This window comes from Dicentrarchus labrax, unplaced genomic scaffold (assembly GCF_905237075.1).
Source record: "Dicentrarchus labrax unplaced genomic scaffold, dlabrax2021, whole genome shotgun sequence".
NCBI classification, from domain to species: domain Eukaryota; kingdom Metazoa; phylum Chordata; class Actinopteri; family Moronidae; genus Dicentrarchus; species Dicentrarchus labrax.
In genome coordinates, this window is record NW_026136707.1 from 24,457,002 (window position 1) to 24,478,918 (window position 21,917).

Sequence of the window (21,917 nt, forward strand, 5' to 3'; positions counted from 1 at the left end):
GTCCCACAGACCAGACTGTTTTATTTACATTGAAAAGCAGCAGATCCAAGGTTGTTCTGTCTCTGACTCAATCACTTTCTACCTCCACAGCTCTTCTGATGATGACGACATTATTAGGAATGCCAGAGTAGGGAAAATTTGGTAAATGTAAGGTAAAGTGAAGTATATTTCTTTAATGATTAGCGTGATAACAGTGTGTAGTGCAATTATTTTGGCCAAGATCATTTTGACGTGAAATGTTCATATCGTTCCATGCCTAATGTTTTAATTCCACTGTCATTAAAAACCTCTTTTCAGGATTTTTGTGGGAAGGTTTTAGTATATATTGGTGCACCTTGTATATTGTGCTGCTATAATAATAATAATCCTGTATGTATATAACAAGGTCAATTGTATATTCATTGAATTTCTGCAAGTTATTATTGGCAGCACCTTTGATAGAGAGTTGCTACTGCAGCGGTGTTTTGTGCACTGCACCTCTCAGAGATCACTTTGCAGTCAAACAGCATCCAAACATGAAGAAACTGGAGGTGTTTGATTTAAACTGCACAACACAGGAGGAGTGAAACTCTGAGGCTCAGCTGATCCAAAAAAGTTCAATACAATATGAGCCATGACGTACACATTTTAACAATGCAGCTTTTATCAGTGTACCAAGCTTACATTTTAGTCAAAAAAGACAGTGTAATAATGAAAAGCTAAGGCTGACGTTAACCAATATTCTTCTATGAAAAAAAAATTCCATCTTCATGACAAATGAGCAAACTCAATCTGTTGATGAAGACCATGGGTCGCGGCTGAAAGGTCCATAAAAAGCTAGTGAGAGGACCTTGAGTTCATCGTATTTTACTGCTGGACACAGTTTCTATCACACGTAACTCAAACGTAACTCAAACAGGAGGAAAAGTTTGTTGGGGATTAATACTCATTTGGTGCTCTAGTGATATGAAGGTCATATGGTTCATTGATCTGATTGGTTGAAGGCAGATGGTTCATCCAATCACCTGCCAAATATTTTTTCAGTTTCCAACAATGACTTCACAGATGGTTATGTGTAACAAACCATCAGGCTTAGTCAGGTTAGAGTTTTTTTAAGAAGAAAATATAGAATATAATATATCCTTGACATTAATTCTTATATCTGTGGATTAGGGCCAATTTGGGTATTAATGTACTTTATGACCATAACAAAATACTGCCTTTGGTGACCCAAAGCAGCTGTTTTTCATTTACTTCCTGGCCACTCCAATTTGATTTGTTGGTAAAAAGTGAAAGCTCTTTGGTTGGAAAGCTGGCATAACCTACAAGTTGTCATTTCTGCTATTTAAGCAGTTACCTAAAGATGTCTGCATTTTCAGCTGAAACTACATCCAAACTCAAAAATGATATGTGGTGTCCTACCTCTCCAAAAACCTCTCAACTAGTCTAATTTAATAAATAATAAAATAATAAATGCTACTGAAAGCCAGGCAGTGCAGTTCTGCAATGGATGAGGGCCCAGTGTTGCCCTGTTCAAGTGTCCCAGCACGCGGCACATGGCATCTGCTCTCTAGCAATGTGCAATGCAACGGCCTGCACTGGTACTGGGAACTGGCAGCCAAGCAGATGCCTGTTTAGAGAGTGGAGGCATCCATCAGAGGAGTTTCTATTCTAAGTTTTCTATTCCACTGCAGAGGAGACGTTGCTTATGAAATAATGAAATTCCAATTGGATTTCATTACGGTATTTCTGCTTTTATTAGACAGGGAAGACGGAGCGAGCGGGGGCTGGTGTGTGACAGCAGGTCACAGACTGGACTCCAAATGACAGTACAAGGTATGCATCACAGAACACGGTGAGCTATTACAACTTTGAACTAACTCAATTACTGTGTTGCTGCAGGCAGAACGTACAGTGCTGGTCTTCAGAGAGACACAGACACAGGAGGTGAGGGGAAAGAATGTTGGGGGGGGTGGTGGAGGATAAAGGAGGTAGGAGGCCAAGTGAGGAAGATGAGAAAGTCAGCTTGATGCTAAATTATTCATTTTGCCAATAATCTTATTGGAGGATGTAGAATTCACCAGTCACCCCGTCTCATCTCTCGTCTTTTCTACTTTCAATCTCCCTTCTCTCAACTTGTTGTAAGTTCTAGCAGTCCTCAGTATGGGTTCTCTTTGAATCCACAGCTTTCTTGTTAAGTTAACCTCGCCCAGTTGTGCACTTTGCAAGTCTTGATGGGTCATTATCTCCACAGGATTATGATCTGGTATGATATGTATGGGCTACTGATTTGGATCTGAAACAATGGTATATGTTGTGGCATCAGTAGGGCGCTGTGAGCCCGGTCAGGACTTTGATTCATGATCAGTGAGGCGAGTTCAGGGGTGTGCGACAAGGCGAGCTCTTTGAAGGGAACACAGCTTTCATCTTCTTTCCTTCTCTTTTATTTCCCAGCCTGTATTTCCCCTTTCAATCTCTCTTACTTTTATCCCATATCCCTTCCGCCCTTCTCTGGGGAATCTGTGTAAACCTGATATCTGTCTAATTACAGACACAAAATCAGTTGCTAGTGGATGGTATTAATTACCAGTAACAGTGTTTATAAGTAATAAGCTACTCTGTGTTGTACCTTACATCAATGTGGCTTTGGGTCTTTGGAAAGTACAGAAAATAAGCGTGTGTGTGTGTGTGTGTGTGTGTGTGTGTGTGTGTGTGTGTGTGTGTAGCTGCTGACTGTACAGTTACCTTGCCCTTTATGTTGTTTGTTTATCCTCAATATGCTACACTGAATGTCAAATGAGCATAATTGTAAACCCCCTAAGTCGTCTGTTTATGCCCTTGAATTAATGTGAACAGAACTAAAGTATTCATGTGTACGTGTGTGCGCACTGCATCTCACCTATGTAGACTCTCCTACTGAAGCGCTGCATGAGAAGCAGGACAAATACGTGAAGAGGAATAAGGTTGATGATGAACACGTAACCACCCCAAGCTGAAACCTGCGAAAAAAACAAAAAAACAGTGTATTTAATATTAAGAGCATTTTCTTATCAATTTAGAGCTTTAGCAATACAAGTAATCAGTGGAGGTGTATTTGGATTATGCATGCACACATTCTCACCTGCACAGATATAGGCATGTACAAATACCAAATACAGTCTCACATACACACACACACACTGTTAGTTTACTGCTTCTAGTCATAATGGGATTTTGATCTCTGCTGAATATGTGCGATGCTTTCAACTGCAGTGAATAATCAGTATTATAACCAGCCCACGAGTCCCTGTTGGCTGGGAACTGAAGGGTGGCTGTGTTTTTTTTTCCTATTCACAACACACACACACACACTTCCATAATGGCATAGGTAGCAAAAAGAGGGAGGGTGCAAACCTACACAGCCCACCTGAGAGCTGTGAAATCATTATGAGTTATGGACTACAGCGTTAAGACTGCAATTCAGATTATGCTGTCTAAACACACGCACACCTATTCAAGCTTTGTGCTTATTGTCTAAGTGTCATGTAACTCCCAAGTGGTGAGCAGTTGCCAAAGAAGAGGCGTCACAGCTTGAGACATTCAAATGATTCATCACGGAGTCATCACAGTCTGGCTGAATGATAGGTGGTGAAGGGAGAAGGTTCCCCAAAAGATCTGCTTTTGTCTAATGTAAATGGCTTTCAGTGATGTGAGGCAAACAAAATTTGATGGACGTCCACAAATGCTCGATTGCAACCTTATTTGTGAGTGGCACAGTGATCATTTTTGTGCTGCATCTGTGTTTCACAGGAGTGTTTGCTGTGCAGGTTGCTCTCCCTCTAAGTTATGACTGATTTTTGTTTAGTTTTGACGTCAGCAATAGGGTTTAGTGTTACATTAGGTATAGGAAGGAATGTGGTCAATAAAATTCCTCATAAAATATGAATATAAAATGCTTTTGTGTGTGTTCTCACCATGTAGAAATAGGACAGGCAGCATCCGATGGTCCAGAAGACTGATCCCGTCTTCACCGACTTCACCTGCAGTTTGCATAGGAGAGCGTTAACCAACACGTGCACGCAGGCATGGTGTCACACTTCTACATCAACTGCTTCCATTCCAACTTGAGCTACTCTGTTCACTATTTTTTCCTTGAAGATGTGCTCTGTTGCCGCTTACCCAACAGGAGTGTCTGAATTATTCATCATGTTTCCCTCTTTAATGACCTGCACAAAGCAGAGCACCATGTTCTACACATCTTTACCTTCCCCGGCGCAGTGCACGAGAGCTGCTAACGAGGGCTTAACAGGGCTAACGAGCCCTGACTTAACGAAGGCACGGTTGGGAGGCGCTGCTATTGGCTGGATGAGATTGGATAAATGGAGGAGGCTGAGCCAATGAGATGTGGTTGATGGAAGGAGGCAAGGGATGGAATGAAAGTTGAGAGCAGGAGAGAGAGTTTATAAGTGATAAAGTAAGGAGAAAGGGGGAAGCAGTCACTTGAGACTTTTATTAAAGTTACTCTTCTGTCAAAGCATATCCCAGCAGGTAAAAGCTTTAAAGTCCCGTGTGTCTACGTGTGTGTGTGATTTATTTAGAATCTGTTTAAAATGTTCATCTTTAAACCAGGTTATCCCCATCTATCCACACCACCAATTAACACTGACTTCAGGGCTTCATAACTGGGACAGTGGATTCCTTCTTTAAATCTCAGAGGTATGCATGAAATGTTGTAGTTGATCAGGTTCACTGAGAATAACATTAGCCCATATAGCCGCATGTGCAAACCACTGACGACCAGTGTGAGGAATTATTATTATGTCTGTGGTTAATGGAAAAAAGTTCACCTGAAAACTTCATCATATCTTGATGACAAACAAACAGTTAAAAGGACTCTAATGTGTGTAGTCTTTTTGGACTAAAAGAACATTTAATATGGTCAAACAAACTACTCTGTTTTTCCCCCCTATATTCAACAGGACCGCTAAAGAGATGGACAGGAAAGGGAAGAGAGTGGGGGGACGAATCTCCGCAAAGGGACTCCGGTTGTAGTCCAAGTGCTAGTGAGTGGTCTTTGGTTGCATGGTGTGGTTTGCCCCCAGAGGCTAATTCATCGCCAGACAATAGCCGATGGGTTGAAAGCTGTTTTCCCATTTGGAGAAACAACTCTGGCAGTCCTAACTTAGTAGGCAGTACAAAAAAGTAGCCCTTGGATCTTCATGTGCCAGAGTCAGAATAATGGTGACAGAAAATTTGACATCAGCACATCTGTACAGGATGATGCAAGTAAACTACCAGAAACAACCTAAAATTGGCTTATTTTTTTTTAAATCAGTATGAAAAAACAAAGCTTATGGCTGCTAACATCCACAACCAGAGCTTCTGTGTGACAGATACTTCACTTTCTAGTAAGGAAGGTCAGTAACCCCTTCCAAGCAGAAAACTGTGAACATTAACACAATATCAGGCTCAATAATGAAGTTAAACCAAATGGCAATTCAGTCTGATTATCAGGTTAAAACATCATTTTATGTGAATTCATCAATAAGAGCAAAACTTTTCACATTAAACATATTCATTTGATTCATTGTTAATATAAACATGTTCATTTGATTCTTTTTTAATAGAAAAATAGAGATTATTGCAGCTTTAAATCATTGTAGGAAAAAGACATGAGTTTTGTATTGCAGTCTGAATATTTCACTTTATCCCTCATCTTCTAAGAAAGAGCAGCCAGCTGAAGCAGCGACAAGAACCGTTGTAAATAGCTTCATAATGTTGGGTCGGGACTATGGGAGGACTAATAAAGTATGTATAGGCATACCCAGAGATAGTAGGTGAACTGCAGGGCAAAGATGGCTATGCCTTCATTGTCAAAGGAGCCAGCAACAGAGCGGGAGATGTAGCCGGGGACGATAGCGATGAAGCAGGCTGCGAGCAACCCCGCGCCCTGGTTCCACAGCTCCTTCGTCAGCAGAAAGGTGGAGATGGAGGTCAGGCCGCTGAAAACCGGTGCCAGGAACACACACACGTCTCGGATGTGGACGGTGATGTGCAGAAGGTTGAGCACATAGTGGATGAGGCCCGCTGTGACCATCAGGCCTGGGTACACCTGGAGGATGAGGGGAAAACAGAGGGGAAGATGAGGGCAGAGATTATTCAGGCTCAGTTCAGACAGGCAGCCCAAGAGCCAAATGTTATCATTAAAGTCTGAATAAAAAAAAAGATCTCCCCAATGTTGTGATGTGATGTGAGAAGAAGAGCACCAATATTGATAAGCAAGCAGTAAGAGCTCTGAACAAGTGTTGCTTCATGCGTCGTTTCACTGCTGTGACTGCAAAATGCCACCATCAACAGTTTGAATGAGCAATTCACATTACAAGCTCGTTGCGAGCTCAGAGCTGCCGGACAGAAAATATGCTTTTACCAGCCTGCATCATTACCTTGAACAGCATAGATCTGATGACAGAAAATGGTACTGAAGTGACTACACACAAAACCATCTTGTTATTTGAAGGGAAAAAAAGCATATTTGAATCCGAATCATAGCCTACAGTACGTGGAAGGGAAACTTCAACTAATGTTTGCAGCTGGGTACTTCATGTTACTGAAAAATTATATTATATAGAAATATTTAGTTTTAAAACTGCTACTGTTAACTCTACATGTTAGCTACAACTTACATGCTACCCTAAGAAAGCAGTGAATTCAACTTTTCTGATTTCACCTTCTAAAATGTGAAATATTTGTTTGTCCTCTATGACATTAAACTGAATATCTTTGGGTTGTGAACAAAATAAGACACTTGAGTACGTCACCAAGGGCTTTTGGAAAGACCAACCAACCAACCAACCTATTCATCAGGAAAATGATCTACAGATTAGCGTCGCTCCCTAATAGTCGGCCTAACTGTTAGTCGCTGAGTCTTAGTCGGCACATTATTCCTTAGTCGGATAGTCGCAGAAGAACAAAACTATGTCAAACTCCGTTCAAGAGCTGCGCCTCGTCACCAGAACAAAAGTATCAGGGAATGGTCACCCTTCGTGGTAAGATAATATGGGCAGGTGACTTAAATTGTGCTTTAGACCCGAAGCTTGATTGCTCGCCAGGGATGGATACATCCCATTCTCAAACAAGAAAGAAAATACAACAATATATGAAAGACCTGAGCCTCTGTGATCCATGGAGGACTCAAAACCCTAACAAAAGGGAATTCTCATTCTACTCAGCAGTATTTAAAACCCACTGCCGAATAGATTATTTTTTTATTTCCTAATCTGCTACCCAGTATAACTAATTGTATATATGATAGTATTGTTTTGTCAGATCATGCCCCAACCTCTGTGTACTAAAACAAAAAACCAATAAAAATATGTTTAAAAAAAAAAAAGGTATCAGGGGATGGTTGAAACACGGAACTTTTCTCTCGTAACACAGGAAGTCTCTTCCCAATGCACTGGTGCATATGTTAACTGTAGAAGCTTGTCCCACTAACTAGTTAGTGGCTGTACTAACTGACTTTACCCGAACTGGGAGCTCGAAGGACAGAGAGAGTTTAAACACTACCTGCGTAAGATCCAGCAGGGAATACTGCCAGGGCACCAGGCCAGAATGTGCGACAGAACTGGAGCGTGGTGAACCAATGGAGACCAGCTGATTTATAGCGGCCCTAACAGACTCTGGGGTGGGTGGGGGGGTTCAGGTAGGGACCGGAGAGGAATAAAATGGAGCAAGAGGAGCGAGTTTGTAAAGAGTTCATTTGTAGCTACCTGTTAAATTTATCATTTATAATCCATTGTATCGATAAATCCACAAATATTTGTCGCCTAAGTGAAGTTGGAAGTTATTTATTCTGTGTATTGACCAGGAGACTTGTGTGATGTTCTATTCTGTTGAAAGAAATGAGCCAAATGTTCAGTCTCCTTGCTGGTTGTTCTGACACATTCAGAATCATTACCGCTTTTTCCTTTATCACTTAACAGGTGGCTGTTAAAATCTATACATTTAAATTAATATAAAAGTGCTAGTCGACTATTGGCTTTATCTAACGACTACTAGTTGACTAGAAAAATCTTTAGTCAGCAGCAGCCCTACATTAGACTGAGTGGTAGTGTAATAGCAAAGCTTCTTAAGTAGAGATCCATCTTTGTCCTTTATTTCTTTCTAGTGTCATGAGATGCCAAAGGGTTGCTTCAAAGTCAAAACAACAGGCTGTTGTTTTCAGCTAGTGTCAATGTCCAAAAGATCACTCTGGAGAATAAATTAGCCAACAAACGTTAGCTCTCCCTTCATCAACCAACACAGAGGATCGCACAGAGGGATAGAAATATGTGGAGGAGATGAGTTGCAGTGCAATGACGTGTTAAAAGTGACCCCCGTCTGTCTGTTCTTTAGCCATTATGAAGACAGATCTACTATGTGTGTATGAGTGCTCACTGCTAGCTCCCTGCCTCCCGCAGGAGCTCTTTAAGCAGCCAGCCATGCTTACTAAGTGTGTGTGTGTGTGTGTGTGTGTGTGTGTGTGTGTGTGTGTGTGTGTGTGTGTGTGTGTGTGTGTGTGTGTGTGTGTGTGTGTGTGAGTTTAAGAGGATGATTGAAGATTCATCACAGTAATGTGACTCTTGAGAAATAAGGACAAAGAAAGGATGGGGCTGAAAGTACACCCACACACAGCATTACAACACTCACCGTGCCCCCAACTATCCTACCCAGAGGGTACCAGGCTCTTTCGTCAAACCAGTTGAGGAACTCATAGAAGCCATTGGTGGTGAGATGGTGAGTCGACCTGTAGTTGAACCTGTAACATTGAGACAAAGGCAGAGGGTGTCAGAAACCAAACAGAGCAGCTACAGAAGATAAGTGTCTCATTGAAGTGAGGAAGCATGGGTCTTGATTTAGGTTTTACCAAAACAAGCCCAACTTCAACCAAACTAATCAACCTTCAACATAGAATGAATCAAAATTGGGTTTAAAGCAAATTTGTCTCAGGCTTGAACAAGATAAGTTTGAGTTATTGGAAAACCTGGATAAACTTTATAACAACTTTAAGGCAAGATACTGGGTAATGAGAGTTTTTTGACTCCACTCATCTGGTTCAGTTTTCTTTCTTTGTTTCAGCAAGTAGAGAGTTATACATGTATACAGCAAACTATCTTACTTAATCTATAATTATTACCATTTGTGTTGTTAATTTTGCCATCGCAGTTATCACCCCACTATAAGATATTACTTGCCGGAAAAGTTATGAATGAGGAAAGGTACATATGGGGCAGACAAATGTATTAATTTTACAGCTGTTATTGTCTACTTTATTTACTGCTGTATATTCACCTATTTTATTTATTCTATTTTTATTTTTGTAGTTATCACTACCACTTCTTATTTTTTGGATTCTTAAGTTCCCTACCAGTCCAGAACCGGTATAGAAGTACTGTGATGGGAGAGAGTGTGGGTGCTTTTGTAATGATGTGAATTTTTCTTTCTTGATTATTGGCATGTATACAAACTTAAGAGCAACATGTATAACTTATTTTTCTTTAAATAAAAAGTGACAATGCCTCGAGACTCACAAAATGTTCAGTTATCTTAACAGACGAAGGAGAGACACAACACAAAGCGATATAGCACATATTGTATTGATATTGACTGTAATTTGCCAACATATTGTATGAAGACGAACAAGGGTGGTTTATGAAGACATGCTATTGCTGTGATCTTATCTGTTTGGGACGTGTACGTTGAGCTTGCAATCCCGCTCTCAGCACGTCATACTAATTACTACTACTAATTTTAAAGCACCAACTGCAAATAAATCTTAGATTATCTAGGAAAAAAATCTATTCAATTTTCATTTTACTATTTATTGATCCAGCAGGTGTGTTGACCTGCTGTGGTAGCCAAGCTACTGAAGCTGTGCAAGACAAGCAGCAGTGAAAAGTATGAAAAGTACAAACACCATGCACTGTGAGGAGGTTGGGGAAAAGTTGACATCAAACAGGCTTCAACTTAGCGCATTTAATAGAATTTAAAACACAACTGAAAAAATACAACAAAAGAAACTTCAAAGTCCCAGCTACGAGCTAGGTCGGAAGTTATGACTATGTCACAACAAAGTCACAGCATGGAAACCATTTCAAAGTTGTAATACCATAGAGGTAAACTGATGAAATAATATCAAGATGAAGAACTGTAGAATGACTTCAAGCAGCAAACTGCAAAACTGAGGCTGACATTTCAGCAGGCATGGAAAGAGAAGAGATTCAGAGGTGTCCTGAAGATTCTGCCAGCATCAGGGCCACTGCTAGTAAGCAGCTGCCAGCTGGAAATACTACAGATGTGACAACAAGAGAGATGTTTACAATTGTGAATGGTTAACAGTATTGGGATGTTTGATCTACATGTGTGAACAGTGTCTAAATGGAGAACTCAAACTCCTTTTCCACTAAATCATCTCTGTGGCTTGAACCGCTTCTGTTCAAGATTTCTGGAACCTCGGTGCTATCTAGCAAACCAACCTGCGTCTCCACCAGTTTTGAGTGGAACCATAGTAATCAAGGATGTACTGTCAACAGAGGGCTTGCAAGTTGTAGAATATGACTCACCCACTTTAGTTCCCAACGATAACCTATCTTTTGGTTCCAGCTGGAAACCTACTTTTCATGTTACGGACCAATTGATTTTTTTGGGTCAAAAATACAGTCCAAAACTAGATGTGTGAACCAGAATGGAGCTGGTTCCCTGTTGGTGGAAAAGGCCCAAAAGAAAAGTAGACTTGCAGCCCAGGTATACTGGGGTTCAAGCACCCAAAGCTATCCAGAAAGACTGAAATGTCCTTGTTTTGGTAAGGGGAGATCACAAATACATTTAGATCTTTTCAGGTTCTGACAAACCAATCACTGATGATTGTCAGATTGTTGGGAATCTCAAATAACAGCAGAGTAGATAAAAGGTTTTATTAACATTTCCTCTTAGTCGAGTGAAAAGAAATGAAGACAAAAAGCACCTGGGGAAAATGCAAGTGCTCCATTAGCACTTTCTTCCTGATACTATTACCTTCTTCTCATTTTCCCTCAGCCTTCTGCCGGTCATCCATTTCTCAAGTTGTTTACAGCGGCCGAAGATTTAAGAGGAACAACCCAACTACAGGCTCATCTATAATTAGACGAGCCTGGTAGATAGAGTGCTGCTATTGTACAAATCTAGCTCCTAGCTTGCAGACACAGACTGTGCTGATACACAGCAGTTAGTTTGCTTGTCCCCTGAGCTTTTCCTCAAGCATTAAAGTGCTCAATAGAAACTGTCCCGCGATGAAAAACAGGAATTTGATGGAGGGATTGCAGCAATGGCTTGCTCAGCCCCCTTAGGAGTGAGTGCTAGATTGAGGGTACGTGCATGGGTGTTCATGCTCGCTCTTGAGGCTCAGTCATTTGAGTGAAAAAAGAAGGGAGAGAAAAAGTGCCTGCACACACTTGCATCGGGTCTTTGGTGCTCGGATTCCTGGCTGGATTGACAGAATGCTTCTCGTTTTCCTTTTACAGAGTCCCAGAAAACCAGCAGTATCCTAAAACTTTAGCCGGCGGACAGAAGAAAACACTCACCACCCACACTTGACTCTCTGGATGATGGGCTCTTAAACCTTTGCCAGCCTGGGTTTCAGACGAAGCAACATTTTGTCTCACCCATGGGATCTGGGCTCATTAACACATAGGAAGCTCTTTTCATGTGCAGACCCAGAGCCAGATAAGGGCATGAAATAAGCCCAAACCACCAAACAACTGTCTGTCCAACTGTCCTTTATGAATCTTTTTCTACTCTGAAACTCTATTAAGCCAGTAAATCAGAATCAGAAATACTTTAATAATCCCCGTGGGGAAATTACTTACCACTGTGCTAGACAGCTAGACAAACCTTTCAGCTCATATGCATTTTCCTTTAGCACTGCAGATAAGTAAATCTGATCACCACAACAGTGGTTTCACTGCCTGACTACACCAAGCAGGAACCAGAGGCAGTTTATGCTCTGGTCTAGGCTCACATGGTCTCCAGGTCGTGCTGTTAACCACTGCAGGACCTTTGATGTAGTCAGTATGTTTGCGTTCCTTGTTCCTGAAAGTTCAAACTGACAGAGCTAACGGCTCTTTTATAAATGTGAATGGCTTTAGGGGAATTCTTTTGTGTGTGTATCAAACACTAATATATTAAAAGTGTAATCCGAAAAATTAGTATCTGAGTTGGAGCTTCAATTTCTTGTTCCACAGCCCCTGAACAAGGTTTTCAAATTAAAACGAAAGACTTTGGGATTCAAGATGGAAGTGGGCGGCTACGTCGCGGTCTTAAAAAGGTCAGATGGCTCATGGCATTAATGGCAACAACAAAATATTCTCCAGTTTTACCAGGAGCGTAAAAGAGGTGCAAAAATGGCTGTTTGGGAACCAAACAGTGATAGATGGAGCCTTTTTTAATCATATTAAAAGGTGCAGTGTTTTTCATTAGTGTATAATCACTTGAAAATATTTTGTTTTCGTTATCTTAGAATGCGCTGGTTTTGTCTACACAGGGAACGGGTCCTCTTTTGTAAGTCCGCCATGTTGAACCACCCTGTTTCTACAGTCGCCCAGAATGGACAAACCAAATGCTGGCCCGGGTTTAACAGCCACTGTAGTTTCTCCCACATGCTTGGTTGAGGGGAGTGGTTTCATTAGGTTGTAATTTGCTATCTCACCGCTAGATGCCATTAAATCTTACACATTGGTCCTTTAAATCAGTAATCAGTATTGGCCCTAAAAAGACAAAGCATCCCTATAGGATATGGAACCAAGTTAGGAGTTCAGGGAGTAATACTCAGCCAGGGACTGTAGATGTCCTACTTATGTCAGCCACATCCCTATACCTGGAAGATAAACTAATAAAACAAATATAAAGATGTATAGCACTGCTATTAGCTGGATGCATTATTCACCCTTAGCTAATAGCCTTAGTGTTCAGAGCAGAATATATTTAGAGGGCCATTTGTTAAAATCCACTAACAGAAAACAATGTGCTGTTTTCTTCACACTTTTTCGCTTAAATATATTGCTGACAAAGCATATACATGAGATTTTGTACAAAATCCAGCCCCAAATCCAGCACTAAGCTTCCATTAGCAGCAGCTTTCTGGGTTAAATATGAATAAGTCTTGTCTTGGGAAGCAAAGCACTGCAGAAAAAACACCAATCATTCTAAGTCAGTTGTCATTGGGTAAATAAATATTAGCTAGACAAATTAAAGTGTGTAAATAATTCAGACACACAGCTGAAAGCTTTATTGCACAGAGGTAAATCTATTTTAACACAGTTCCCCATGTGGGCTTACTTCCCCGGCCCCCAGGGGGCAGACACTGAAACAGTAAAGGAAAATAAAAATGCAAGCATCATTTTGGCTAATCACCATGGCAACACTTGCAGCCTGCCACTGCATATGGAAAATTATTCATAGTGTAACGCACATCTCTGAGCTCAACTAAATACATCGATACATACAGTAAGTAAACAAACTTGTGCATGCATAAATTCCTCCAGGCCAAAACGTCATTTTATTTTGACAGTAACTGTAGTCTCCCCTTTGGCAATCACCCTCTGGTGGTGCTGCAGTGCAGTGGTGAGGGTGGGGACGTAGGTTATTATCAGTGATGTCTCAAAAAAGACAAAAAAGACACACCCACTGTTTATGTATGTATCTATTTATCAGTACTGATTAGGTGTCAGTCCCTTTCTCCCTTTAGATGTTATGGTGTCTTCGGTCATCGGTTCAGGAAAGGATTATGTCAGATTTGGCAGTTACCACCCTGCTTCATCATTTCTGATTACACGCCCTTTGCCAACCCTTTCTCTTTCCTGCGCGCACACTGACTATTGCTCTGCTGCATCTTTAAACATGGCAGATGGCCAAAGTGCAGCCAAAGCGAGGGCAGCGTCACCTTTTAATGACCCGTACTACTATCTTTTCCAAGGACAGCCAGGGCCGAGGCAGCCATTGCAGGGTGATCATGCTCCCTGCTGTTTTCAGATGGCATGTGTGGGAGCCTGACACAGGAGGACTGAAAAACACACAGCTCTGAGGAGATGACAGGAGGTGGCATCAAAGAGTCTAACTGCATCGCACACACACACACACACACACACACACACACACACACACACACACACACACACACACACACACACACACACACACACACACACACACACACACACACACACACACACACACACACACACACACACACACACACACACACACACACACACCTAAACAGTACAAACACAGGGGCTGATATGCACACAAATAAAAGACATGCATATAAAGATATTTACACCAAAATGTCCAAAAACAAATAAAGCAGTGTGCATCCTCACAACAGGGCAACTATGAATGTTTTGTCCTGTAACTACAGTGGCCATCCATACATTGGACCAATCACAAACCTATTTACAATACAGATGAATCAATTAGGGCTGAATCTAATGATTATTTTCTATTTTAAGTTATCAAGTAATTGTTTATAGTGCTGTGTATTGGCAAGTATCTGGCGATAAAATAGATATCATCATACAGGGGTTATGATTCAATTTGATTATATTGTGATTATAGATAGACCGATTAATCGGGACAATTATATCTCATTTTGAGTTAATCAGCATTGGCTTGTTCTCACAAGGCCGATAACACAAGACCATCACATTTACCCATATAAAGACAAATCACCATGGTGCACACTGCACTTCAATAGCAGGTGTAAATGTGATTGGAAGAGTTACAATAAAATGCAGGGATGCATCATTTCCCACAGCTTCTGTGACAGTGAGACTGTTTCCATCCTTCAAACCCCTAATTTCATTGTGATGAATAATGGGGCAGAGAGTGACTATCTGTCTAAGATGCCACAGAGCAAACAGAAAGCTGCAGCTACACACAGCACCACCACTATCGACTACCATCCCTGACAGATGTTTCCTGTATCACAGTAATGGTTTTTAACTATATACAGTGCTCCAACATTAAAGAGGCAATTCATAGAGCTGCCTCACTGACATGCAAACCAGCACGACTTTAAGTGTTTGGTTTCATTTCATGTAATAACACTGCTTCTGAAAACAGGTCATTTTGGGCAAATGAGACCAGGGAACATTGTTAAGATTGATAGATTCTTTAGGGACACTCTGTTTTGAAGCAGGAATCTCTTGGGGATACTGTCACCCCATGTATCAGGATACCCCATGTTGGATTACTAGAACAGTAAATCCAACAAATTCCACACAAACATTTGTTACAGAAAGCCCAAAGGCTGTCAGACATTTTGCTAAAAGGTATTGGTATAAAGGCCTGACGTGCTATAAATCTGACTTCGACGAAAGCATAGCACAAGAACTGCACCTTTCTCAAAGCCAGGGCCTCTAGAGCACAAATACCCAGCTCCAAGACACAAAGACTCCTCCCATGTTGTTGCATGGCCAGTGGATGAGACTGACCAAACCATTGCTAATGTTCCAACCTTCTACCTTTACTTTAATTCAAATGAACATTACAGTTAAGAAATTTGACAGCTGGTAGCAGTCTTGTTCGGGGAAACCCACTGAAATAAAATACACCATGACAAGCATCAGATTCCACCCAGGCAGAGGTGGAATAAGTAGTCAGAACTTTTACTTAAGAGGATTTATATAGTACATTTCTAGTCTTCCGACCACTCAAAGCGCTTTACACTACATGTCACACACACACACACGCACACACACAAAGGCACACACCTGCCATGCACACACACACACACACACACACACACACACACACACACACACACACACACACACACACACACACACACACACACACACACACACACACACACACACACATCAGTATCTTGCTCAAGGACACTTTGACATGCAGTGAGAGGAGCTTGGGATCGGACCGCCAACCTTCCCATTAGTGGATGAATGCCTCCTGAGCTGCATACCATGTTAAGTAAAAGTAGCAATAACACAAGAAATACTCTAATGCAAGTTTAAGTCCTGCATTCAAACTTTTACTTGAGTAAAAGTATAACTGTAAGACAAAGTACCAAAACTAAAAGTACTCATTATGCAGAATGTCTCCTTTCAGAATCATATCCCATTCTAATATAAATACAGATGCATTCATGTACGCATCAATTTAATGTTGCAGCTGGAACAGATGGGGCTAATTCTAACTACTTTATGTACTGCCAAGTAGCTTAAAACTATAATAACATCATTTATTTGTTCATTATTTTGTATTAATAATCTGTATATGCATAGAAACTTAAAGCTTTAAAGCTTTAAAACAAACCCAGTGGAGTAAAATAGTAGTAGGAGCAGAAGTATGCAGGAGCGGAAAAAGTACAAGTAGGTCAAAACTGTGCAGTACTTGAGTAAATATACTGTTACTTTCAAACACAGAGCACACACAGCCGGGAATGGCCTTGCTCCAAATGATTCCATACTAACTTTCACAAGTCCCTGGCAAAAGCCCTATACTACCAGGAGCATGACAAGCCCATATAACTGACTGTTACTGTCAGTGTCAGTCAGTCAGATATCTACTACTGTGTCCCAGTTCAACCTCAAAACAGCAGAAAATGTGTGTCAGTATATGAGTGTGATTCTGCTCAAGTGTCTCAACTGAATAAGGAACAAATTGTCACTGGGGAAAAATCATAATCATGTTGTTTTTCCACCAACATGATTATGTAAGTTTTTCCAAATTCCAAAGATGTGAAGTTAACAAAAACACACATAGATGCTGACTTGATCCATGAATAACAGACTCTTGACATGATAATAACTGAATTTAACATACCAGTCATATCTTCAACACCCTCTTTTCCCACTGCATCAAAATACTAACAATGTATCAGCCTGGGCTCCTGGGAAACATACCCAAATTACTTATTTTTTTAGAGTACGTGTAATAGAGAGAACACTGCATTGCTATAAGCTCCGATGAGAACCATTCAGCTTACTAGCACAGCATGGGGTCAGGATGAGGACGAACAGAGAGAGGAAGCATTGGTGGAAGTCAAGTTTGTCTCTATTATCCCTGAGAGGGAGATTGGGCTGGCACAGGCCTCCATAGTTTAATACCATCACATCACTGGAGGCAGGGGTCACAGGGGCAGCAAGCTAAAATATACCGAGATTCACAGCATGCTGGAAAGAGCTAGCCACATGTTCACTGAGGAGTGGGCTGGGGTCAGAGGCCTGGAGTAAAATAGATACAAACTATAATAGGGTTGGGGGTTTTTTTTGGCTCTGGCCTGTGCTGGGTGTAAGCAGCCATGTTGTGTTACTGGTCAGGGCTCTCTGAATGCTTGATGAGATGGGAGCAGCCATACAAGAAAGAAATTAGGCTCTCTTCTCCTGCTTCTCCATCTGTCCGTAACTGCAAACAACCATCTCCTAAATCACTCATCATCTCCAAACTCCGCTGGCCCCATTTTAAGTAAAACCTAATTTCACAGTTCATGAAGATAGTAGATGGGCGGCTCTGTTCTCTGTTTGTGAACTGTTGCGTTGTTCTGAGGCTTGGCGGAGATGTGATCTACTGAGAGAGAGGAGAAGAGAGGAGGAGAGGATGAAAAAGAACAGAATGAGGAGACTGGAGATTAGGACAAATGAATGTACAGGGGAGGAAAGGGAGGAAGAGAAAGAGGAGGAGTACAGGAAAATACGAGCAAAAGAACATAGAGTAGGTGTGCAAATAGGCAGGTTTTTTCCATTAAGTAATTCATTTTTTGGTCAAAAAAAATATGTAAATGTACATTCAAATTTCCTCAAGCACAAGGTCATATCTTCAAATTGCTTGTTTTGTCCAAAACCCAAAGACATTAAATTCACTATCACATGAGGGAGGATCATTGGAGCTATTCCTTTAAAGGTCTGGTGTGTAATTTTTAGAAAGCTCTATTAGCAGAAAAGGAACATAATATTCATCTCGAATCAGTTGGCTGATTAATCGAGCCTATTATCTTGAATTCTGAGATAATCTGCACCAGCCGATGTCTGTGCTCACAGGCCGATAAACAAAAAATGTCTTCGGACCCATCTGTAAGCAGCCTCGTCAGTGTGGCTGCTGTGGAACAATGTCAGTGCTCCTCTTGTGACTGTTGGGAAGCTGGTGAAAAAGAGCCCTATATATAGTTAAAGAGTACTATAACTAATGCAATCTGCTGTAAACATATGCCTACATTTCCTAGAGGAGAACAGTAACTAAATCCTACACACTAAAGTAAAATCCATGTATAGATGTAAAAACAAACACTTTATTCTTATAGGAACAGATAAATGTGGCATTTAGTTCAATAATTATATTACCCGTTTTATATGCAGTATAGCAATGGCGTTACTGAAATACTCATTATATATTTAATTAATAATCAATTGTACTGTGCATGGGTTTTTGAAATATAGCTGATGACATACAGTCTGTAGACCTGTGATGATTCAACTTTCCCCCATGGTCTATTGTTAAAAAAAGCTACAAAAGAAAAAATTGCAAGAAATTGTAATATCACATTGTAATACCTGTAGAGAAATAATCGAAATACATATCAAATCAGCATCCCAAGTATGGTAATTGTATCAAATAAGATGATAAGTATATTGTATGAGCCCTATTGTTTGTGTAGCTAACATATAACATATATAACATATAGGAGGCATCAGTACTAAATTGACACTGTTTCAAAACTAATCAAAAACTCCTTGTAGTATGTTTAACTAATTCATTTAGAAATGCTTTACAGTGTTTTCAATATTAGAATTATCACGAGTCTGAATCGTGACTTGGCCAACAACTGATTTGTTTCCCACCCCCAGTGGAGAAAGGAGCGCGTAAGCCGAGGCTGTGGAGTAGGGGAAGGAAAGGAGCAAAGCACAGAACGCCCCACAGGAAGAAAAAATGAAAAAGCAATGAGAATGTGTTATCTGGCTTTGCTGCTTATTAAAAAGTATCAATTACAGCACACATCCTCGCACCTGTGCATGGTTAAAGAAACAACACTGCTTAGAACTGGAACCTATCTTGAAACGGACCCAGGAGCAAAAGTGGTTCTCGAGACTTTAATTAAAGCAAGTCGTACAAAATGTTGGATGGAGAGAAAGATTGATCGGAGCAGAAGAACAAGCACAGAGGGAGGTGAGTGATCAGAGACTAGTGTTGTTTTGATGTCCTAGTCTCCCCATGCAGAGGGTCTGGGCAGCTCAACAGAAGATGCAACAACACATCAAATGGAAAACACAACAACAAAGCCTGTCTGTAGCAAGGAGACACAAAAGCCAGAGTAACGATGAGTAACAGTCTGACTGAACGGACAGTGCTGGTGTTTGGATAGCTGGACATTTCAGTCAAGCAAACAGGTTTGGTTTTCTTTGGCATTTGAACCCACCTGTAATGTCTTAATGCTGATTGTCAAAATGGAAGACATGAAAACCTTAAGGAGGCCTGTCACATAACTTAATTTGCTTCTCCCAGAAATAATTGTGATAAATGTTATTGTCATTTTAAGACCATTTTATGCCATAATAATGATGTAATGATAAGCATAATAATGCAATTGCAGTGTTTGAAAAAGCAATTAACTTTTAATTCTTAACAATATTCAGACATTGGAAATGGAATGTGAAAAACATATTAAATTATCCTTGATAAATAGGACATAAATAAAACCACACAACCCAAACAATAAATAAAATGGATTCTCAGGATCTGTTAACAAAAACTGCACTTAAATATTATCTTTGCATATATTCTGCTTTTATTTCTAAATTTGCTTCTCTTCACTTATTGCACTATGCTGCACACTGCTGAAGAGCTGCTAAACTGTTTTTCATTGTTCCGAGTACAATGGCAATAAAGATCTATCTATCTATTAAACATTTGGCACAGGGTTAGGCTACAGAGTCATTCATTCCCTAACAGGCAATATATTGTTGTAATGGTAGGGCAAACGCTGCTGTTTATTCTGGCATCATGTCTCCATTCTTAAACAATTCAATTCAAACAAAGTCGATGAATTACATATTGTATAGATTGTACGATAAGACGATAACTATAATTATTGTGTCAGGCCTAGTGCTGAGAGAAGTTTAAACGTGCATAAGGGGGATAGAAAAAAAAGCTGAGAGAAACAGACACACATGCACGCACACACAGAGTAAAGGAGTGTGAGAGATAAACCTTCTTCTACATCCCAGACTTTGTTTGGTTAGGTAGAATCAAGGAGGAGGTGTGTGCAAGTCAGAGCCAGAGAGTGAAAACTAAGCCGGTTTATAGACTGGGGGAGGAGGGGGACCTCACACAAAAGCATTTATTAAAATCTGATGATGTCTCATCAAAGTCCCACAAATCCTATATTGCGGTACGACGAGACACAATGAGGATGAGTGCACCAGAGTACAACTGGCTGATTAAAAAACAACACCCAAGGGTGAGTATAGGTGCGAACTAACAATTGTACAACTCGCCCGCTACTTTCCCCTTGCATTCCATATGCCAGAGAAATCAGATGAAACAAATTCCAAACTAAAATTGACCTCAGACATTCTGTTCAGTTTGTGCCTCGGAGGCTGCACACAAAGGATCCTAATTGTGAAAACTGCTGCAGGAGGTAGTGACCCTTATTCATTCTCTAAATAATCTAACTAGGTGAGGGGAGATAGCAGCAGGGGACAAAAGGGACAGACATGATACTTCATCACATGTGGTCTTACATGTGGCCAGAAACCAAAGCAGTTAGAGAAGTTTTATTTTACCCCAGGACCAGCGCTGATGAAAACTTACTTAAGTTATCTGGGCAGCCAGAAAAGAAGGCCCAGCAGTGACCTCAGGCCCACACTAGTACCACAGATGTAGAAAACTGACAATACCTGTTGCTGCTGTCTGAGGAGGAGAGCACTCAAATAATAGTCCTATATGCAGGGTTGTAGGATTTAGACTACAAGAGAAGCAGGGCTTATTATTGGCAGGTTACAGGTTCAACTCTAGCACCAAATGAAAAACAGTGAAGTGAATAATGTTTATTTTTGCGAGAGCTGCCACACTGTGTTCAAATTGTCCTCTTTTTCTTGGCAAAAACCAAGCACACCTCAAAAATCCTATTCAAAAAAAGTCATTTGAGTTAGTAGCCTATTTCATGGTCTGATTCTCTGCAGTTCAAGTCCATTTCAGAAACTGATGAGAAAGAGAATAAAACCTTTAAAAAAGGAGCGTAGTAGTGTGGTTACCGTTCCCCTCATCTCATTAGGTTAGTCTGATTCCTTTTATCAATCTGTACTGCTCGCCGTTCCAACCCATATGGCTTTATTCAATTTTGTATCAGTGTTGTAATTTCCTTGTAGAAAAACACTGAAGAAAAGAGTTCTGTGTAGTTTCGAGGTGGATCTACACCACAACCAGTTTGTATCTGTAGCAGGCTGACTGAAGAGTCTGAGGAGAAAACAGCTCACAGCAGACACAAAGGGTCTTAAACAGACTTAATGGCAGGGGTCAGTTATGCTGGGGAAAGATAGTGGATAGTTGAGGCTCATTTCCAGGTCATAAAGTACTGACGCTTTGTACTGCGTTGTAGAAATGGAATATAATATTCATAAGTATGTTTTCATTAGTGTATAATCCCCTGAAAATAAGAGTTGTTGTTTTTGATACATTAGTCCCTTTCCATGGAGGCAGCCATGTTGAATCGTTCCCCATTTGAGGATGTAAACTTGGGCTCTGGGATATTATGACGTACACTTCTTTTTTTTCATTATTCTGACAATTATTAGGAAATTTGTTAAAGGATTATTCAATAATATAAAATACTACTAGTTGTAGCCCCTTTGCATTGCTATCCATGCTATCACAATGCACATTCATAGAAGAATGGCCAAAAAAAAAAAAAAAAAATTCACCACAAGCATGAT

At 40.5% G+C, this 21,917-nt stretch overlaps 1 protein-coding gene across 1 annotated transcript in view; it reads right to left on the reverse strand.

Moving 5' to 3' along the window:
* The window catches only part of LOC127367673 (dolichyl-diphosphooligosaccharide--protein glycosyltransferase subunit STT3B), a 63,307-nt gene that overhangs the window by 19,202 nt on the left and 22,188 nt on the right, over positions 1 to 21,917 (reverse strand). The window contains exons 2-5 of the mRNA XM_051407700.1: positions 8,647 to 8,755; positions 5,783 to 6,070; positions 3,933 to 3,998; positions 2,879 to 2,978 (exon numbers count right to left, since the gene is read on the reverse strand). Of these exons, the coding sequence (XP_051263660.1) occupies positions 2,879 to 2,978; positions 3,933 to 3,998; positions 5,783 to 6,070; positions 8,647 to 8,755 (563 nt within the window). The remainder of the gene's footprint in view (positions 1 to 2,878; positions 2,979 to 3,932; positions 3,999 to 5,782; positions 6,071 to 8,646; positions 8,756 to 21,917) is intronic.